The 6,000-nt window shown below is 42.6% G+C and overlaps 1 protein-coding gene across 2 annotated transcripts in view; it reads right to left on the bottom strand.

The window, feature by feature from the left end:
- Window positions 1–401: 401 nt before the first annotated feature.
- LOC125768461 (oxidative stress-induced growth inhibitor 2-like) overlaps window positions 402–6,000 on the bottom strand; it is a 37,113-nt gene continuing 31,514 nt past the window's right edge. For both annotated transcript variants that reach the window (XM_049436157.1, XM_049436158.1), the window contains exons 5-6: window positions 4,045–4,706; window positions 402–3,969 (exon numbers count right to left, since the gene is read on the bottom strand). In XM_049436157.1, coding sequence (XP_049292114.1) covers window positions 2,844–3,969; window positions 4,045–4,706 — 1,788 coding nt within the window. In that variant the 3' untranslated portion in view covers window positions 402–2,843. The remainder of the gene's footprint in view (window positions 3,970–4,044; window positions 4,707–6,000) is intronic.

Here is a 6,000-nt window from a genome sequence, read left to right as displayed (position 1 = left end):
CATGTGGGAGAGCGCCCTCTATATGTGAGATTCGAAACCGGGGGTCTATTCTGAACTGAACGAGATATATTCTTGTACAGGAAGCACTCACGGCACTCAGCGCATTTATGGAACTCAAACAAATAAATAACAGAACAGAAAGTAATTTGGTATATTAATTCAAAAAATCGAAAATAATTGAAAACTATATAGTTTTAGGTAAATCAGTCAAAAAATATCGAAAATGGCTAGCCAACAACTGGAGGTTGCAGTGCCGCTTAGGAAAATTAAAACTAATTTCATTAATAAAAGTATAGTTAAATTCTCTCCAAAAGGTGGATTTTTCGGATGTTTCCACCACGCTGGACACAGAAACCGATTGTTCTTTGTGGTTTTTTGCATTATATTTTCAACTTTCCATAAAAGAAGAATAAAACGTAACAATTTTACGCAAAGACGTAATGGTTTTTGATTCGCGCAATGTTTGTTTTTTTGATTTGCGTTTCGTTTTTTTTTTAACTGTGGTGTGTGCGCCACGTGCAGTTGTGTGTTGACTTTCTACTACTTACTAGAAAATTTTGCTCTCTACAATACAATAAAAGGGATGTTGGCAAAATGAAACATCCACCGAAATCATCACCTAAAAAATAACACACACGCACGCACAATGCAATTTAAGTAACGTTATACATTATGTACAAAACTTGTTAAACTTGAGTTAATGGTAGTAGCGTAATAGTAACGATAGCTATAGTAATGGTAGTATCAGGTTTGTTTGTTGCTGCAGCTGTCGTGTATGCGTTTGACTTTAAGTCTACCCTGTTTTTTTGTGTGTGTTTTGCTTGTTTGTTTGCTTTAATTAATATTCCAAAAACACATTTTAACGAGCACACTATTACAAGCGGCTTCGAATCACTCTAATTTTGTGATGCAAGAAAAAAAAAGCCGGGATAAGCCGTCTTTAATTTCTTCACCGACGAAAAGGCAAAGGTTATATGGGAACGAAAGGTAGTAAGAAAAGCATTTGAAAGGATCACCATTACAGATCGCATTCGTGCGCGTACTCTAACCGTGTTCCTAGACTAGTTCTAAAACGTACAAAGATCAGTCTCTAGGTTTGTTTGCCTCTTGCTACTAGGTTTGTTCATATTTCTTCTTCTTTCACCCTCTCAACCTTAGCTTTTCCTCTTCCTATCTCTCCGTCTCTTAATTCGTGCCATTCGACCACTTGCAACCGTCACGCCGGTATGCACTACCTAGGATAAACGTAATTACTTTAGAATTTTCTTACATTCGTTACAATGGTTACAGTATTCGCAATCTTGTTGTATTGTGATTATACGATGTCGTGGTGGAGAAGGTTTGCTTTAGTAATAATATATACGCGTATAGTAATATTCCGCTATAGTACAACTATTAGAACGACAATTGAATGAGAGACAAATGTAAGCATTAGGTTCAAAGTGTGAATTTAACACGTACATTGGCATATTATAGTGGTGCTTTTGTACGTTTGCAAAAGGTTTCTGATGGTTCATTTGCACCACAAATTCCGAATCTATTCCGATTTAATATTCTCTGGCTGGGCCTAACAATACGAAAGTATGGGTCGCTTATAACAATTGCTTGAATAGTTCAAGACAAGCGACACATAACGACGGCTAAGGCTTAGGTTCCGTGAGTTGATTGCTACAGAAAGAAAAACTACAATGGCAGTAGATACTGTGGACGAAAAATAGATCGATTGGTTTCGTTAGGACTCCAATCAGGTCGTGACGTGAGGTCAGAAAATAGTGTACGAATGTGTGCAAATGGTGATGATACGTGTCGGGGAAGGAAAATAAATTATCTACACACAAACATTCTCGATTCACGTTAAAGCAAAACTAAATCACAGACGGGTAAGTGTAATGAACAAAGGACGAAATGGCTTCCTGCAAAGCCATGCCGTTCAAGCGGAATTGGGGGGGTGTGATGAATATAGAACCAATGGAACCCACTGGTTGGCAGGTTGGCAGGGCATCTTTTTCTTGTACATCTGCTATTATTCGGGTTGTTTTAGGAGGTACCGTACTGCTACACACTAACAATTCCTACCTCATGGAGGGGATTTCTAGTGCAATCGTAAGAGTATTTTTTAGGGCATACTTTTTGCTGTAGGAATGTTGGGGTGTTTTGTTTCCCCGTGGTACAGTGTGAGGATTAACAAAAAAAAAAACAAACATATTTTTTTAAAAAACAAAAACTGTAAAATTACATTTCTCCATCGCTAAAGTGATTTCCCCGTTCGATTTTCGATCGATAACACTAACAATCTTCTTTTGGTTGATACAAACAATAGAAAAATATTGTACAGTGCTTAGAAAAATCTTTAAAATCCTCACGAACGTTAATATCCCGAGTATGAATAAATCATTGTTCACTTTTGCGTTAGTATCTACAAAGCCAAAACGGAAAATACTAATCGCTGAAATTAACAGCACTTCAAATTGACATTTTGGTGATACATTCATCACCGAGTTTTCTTAACGTTAAACGTTCAGCTTTCGTGCCTTTCGATGGTTTACAATTCGTGTTCAACTTTGTTCATATCAATCAAAACCAACGCGTTCAGTTTAAATGATAACCAGTCTACTGGCATGAACCATTCCCATACTGAATGTCGTAAAGGTGGTGTACCGAATTGTGGGAATAATTGTCAAATTTATCTGTCAATTGTTCCACCTGTCCACCATTCCAGAACACGGGGACGACAGACACTTTCAAACAAAAGCGCCACGAAACAATTTCGGGATCGTTGAGTATAACGATTGCCCACGTCAAAACTCATCTCGTTGCTCGTTTCGCATCGTGCACCAAACCAATCAATCGTTTTCCGTATGCTTGTGCAGTGCGGCCGTAATACTGAGTGCACCGCCGGGTATGAAGCGCACAAAGTTATCCCCGACCAGTGGTCCCATCGCGTACAGTCCGGTGTGCGACGTACGCAACACTGCGTTCGTGTATTTATCCACATCGATTGGATTGTTTTTACAGTCGATTGGCTTTGTTGGATCTTCCCCGAGGCCCATACCGGAGGCAGCGCTCAGGTTCAGTACGGGTTTCTCATCCTGCTGGTGCGGACAGTGGCCACCGAGCGCGGCTGTATTTAGCACATTGTACTGCAGATGCTGCTGCTGCTGTTTGTGGCGAGGTTTATCGGTGAGGTTGATGTGTTTGCATTTGGCACACATGTTCTTCAGCCAGTAAAGCTTCCGGCCAAGACACGAGGATAGCAGTTGCTCCGTAAACATCCACATCGTTAGTGGTTGGACGGGCTGTCGGCCAAAGCAATGGTTAAGAGCCGCTTCATCTTCCGTTTCCGAATCGGGACAGGAGATTAGAACCGGTGGTGGGTTCGATGCTTCGGTGTTGGGTGCGTTCGTACACTTTGTGCCCGTGATCGAGGAGATAAATCGTAGATCGGGCCGGGAACCGATCAGTATTGCGCAATAGGAAACGTCCAGCTCGCGCCGTTCACCCGTCTTCAAATGTTGCACGGTTACGCGTCGTGAATCGGCTCCGATCGCTAGATCCACTATCGTATGCTCTGGTAAGGGAGTGTACAGTTCATGCTTGCGGTTCGAATCCTTCATCATCTTGTGCACCTCGTGATACTCGGGATAAACGTTTCCCGGTAGCATCTTATCCAGTCCAGCCGTACGATTCCGGTACACATGAACCACAGGAATACCGGACGATCGACAAATCGTGACAGCATCGGCTGCACTAAGTCCAGCACCGACGATCAACACCGGTTTTAGCTGTGTGCGAGCCTGATCGTCGTACTTTTCCAATGCACGTTCGAGATGTGGCAGTTCATACTTTACCCACGGCATCTCCAAACCTTCACCTTTCACGCCCAATCGGTTCGCAAGATCGGAAGCACCATTCGCCAGCACTAGATTATTGCAAACGATCGTAAAGCGTTTGTTTGTCGTTCGGTTGAAGCTGCAAGTTAAAAGAAGATATAAAATATAAGTTAGACAATCAACTAGCAATAATAATGCTTTCTTAAGGACTTACCCAGCAACGAGCCACCGTCCATTCCGGAAACGTTCTGGAAGCGCCGTCTCACATTTTCCATCGAGCGGCACAACCGTTGTCACAATCGTTTCGTTCATAAAGTACCGCTCCAAACCCATTTCCGTCACGTAACTTTCGTAGTACTGTGCGACACTAGATATTAGTGCACGCGTTTCGACCTCCTTCGATACTTGTCGCTTCAGCGAAAGATTCCGGCGCGGTGGGCAAAGCAACTTGACGTTTACCTTGCCACTGCGCTCGTCCAATACGGCCACTACATTGCCATCGCCATGCTGCTGCTGCTGATGTTCCCCCTGAATTCCATTTCCTTCCACAACGCTCATGTTATTGTTACCGTCCGTATGCGTTCCGCTGCGATAACATTTGCTACACTTGATTAAGGGCACTTTCTGTCCGCCTCGCTTCGCGCGCTTTGCCAGCTCGTTACACCTGGCACAACTCGGCACCGGTTCGGACGCGAACGATTTCAACGGTTGAACAGATTCGTCAACAGCTTCCACCGATGGATGGCGTGATTCCCATTCCGCGAACGGTAAACCGGGAAGAGACATCCAGGCGGCCAGCGAAAGGGTGCGCAGGTTTGGATCCATCCGATGCCAGGAACCGCCGGGTGGTCCACGTCCCAGTACGAGATGGTCGATCTAAAATGGAATGAGAAAAAAACGATCATTTTAGTTGCGTTCGATGTGTTTACACCCGTAACCGGAGTGACTGATGAACAGGTGAGAAAATATAGAATTAATGTATCCTGCGGTTTGAAATCGACGGTAGAAATGTTAGCACGAATCGATTAGTTTGTCGAATTGGCTACGTTAATGACTGCCGGGCAATGCCAATGCGTATCACCCATTTCCCTTGGTGGCGTGTGCCAATCGTTCGCTAAATTAAACAACCGAACATTAATCGGCGAAGTGTGTCAGTGTGCTTTAATATTGCTATGTATGCAGGTAAACCAATTTTATGCATCGTTTACGAAAATATGAACAAGTTCACACAACTTGTACGGCACGTGTTATTACAAGCAACATCAATAAAAAACGGAACATCAAAAAGAAAATCAAAAGTAAACAATGGAGTGCAAAATGTTCCACACATAAATTGTCATCCATTCGCAGTACGGTCAGTGAAGAATTCAGGTGGATTATTGCACGCGTTCAATTAAGCACACGTCAGTACTGCTTCTGCTGCTGCTGCTGGATTTAGCCGCTAGCCTCATTTCAATATCGATTCACGTACCGGAACCGGCGCGTTTGCATATCAAATCGAGCATAAACATTGCTCAGTGTTGTGTACATCATGATAGGGGCAACGGTACAGTAGAGATGACAAACTGTTATTACTGAGATGGGAGATGCACCAACCGGGTAAACTTTAATCTTGTTTAAATGTTGCATCTGCCATTCTGCAAGCCAGTACACGTGCTGCATAAATTGTTTCTATAAAACGTAATAAGACCTAGGCGGTCAAGTGAAGTTACACTTGCAGATATTGAGGCAGATTATGGAGAAGGTGTGTGAGCATACTACATTAGATTTCAGGTATAGAATCCAAGGATATAACGCTTGTAAAGGGTGACAATGGCCAGCGTACCGTACCAGATTTAGGATAGCCATCTCTCAAGGTTTTATCCAGACAGATGGGCTAACCTGTCTACTCTTTATATTTATGCTATAGTGCACAATTTGAGACTCGAGAATGAGAGAAACTCGACGGGGGGTCATCTTCTATTTGTAAAATCCGATCCTACAGCAACATTAGTTTACAGCTCTTCTATGTGGTAGATACTACCCAAAGGATTAACCAGGCAACAATCAATATCCAAGAATAGCGAATCCATATCTCCTGATATATACCGATATGAACAGAGATCATTCTGAGAACAACTTCACAAAATTGATGTTAATCAAGGATGTTGGTAGCCAATTTGTAATCGTA

This window comes from Anopheles funestus, chromosome 3RL, assembly GCF_943734845.2.
Source record: "Anopheles funestus chromosome 3RL, idAnoFuneDA-416_04, whole genome shotgun sequence".
NCBI lineage: Eukaryota > Metazoa > Arthropoda > Insecta > Diptera > Culicidae > Anopheles > Anopheles funestus.
This window is presented reverse-complemented; position numbering and strand designations above follow the sequence as displayed.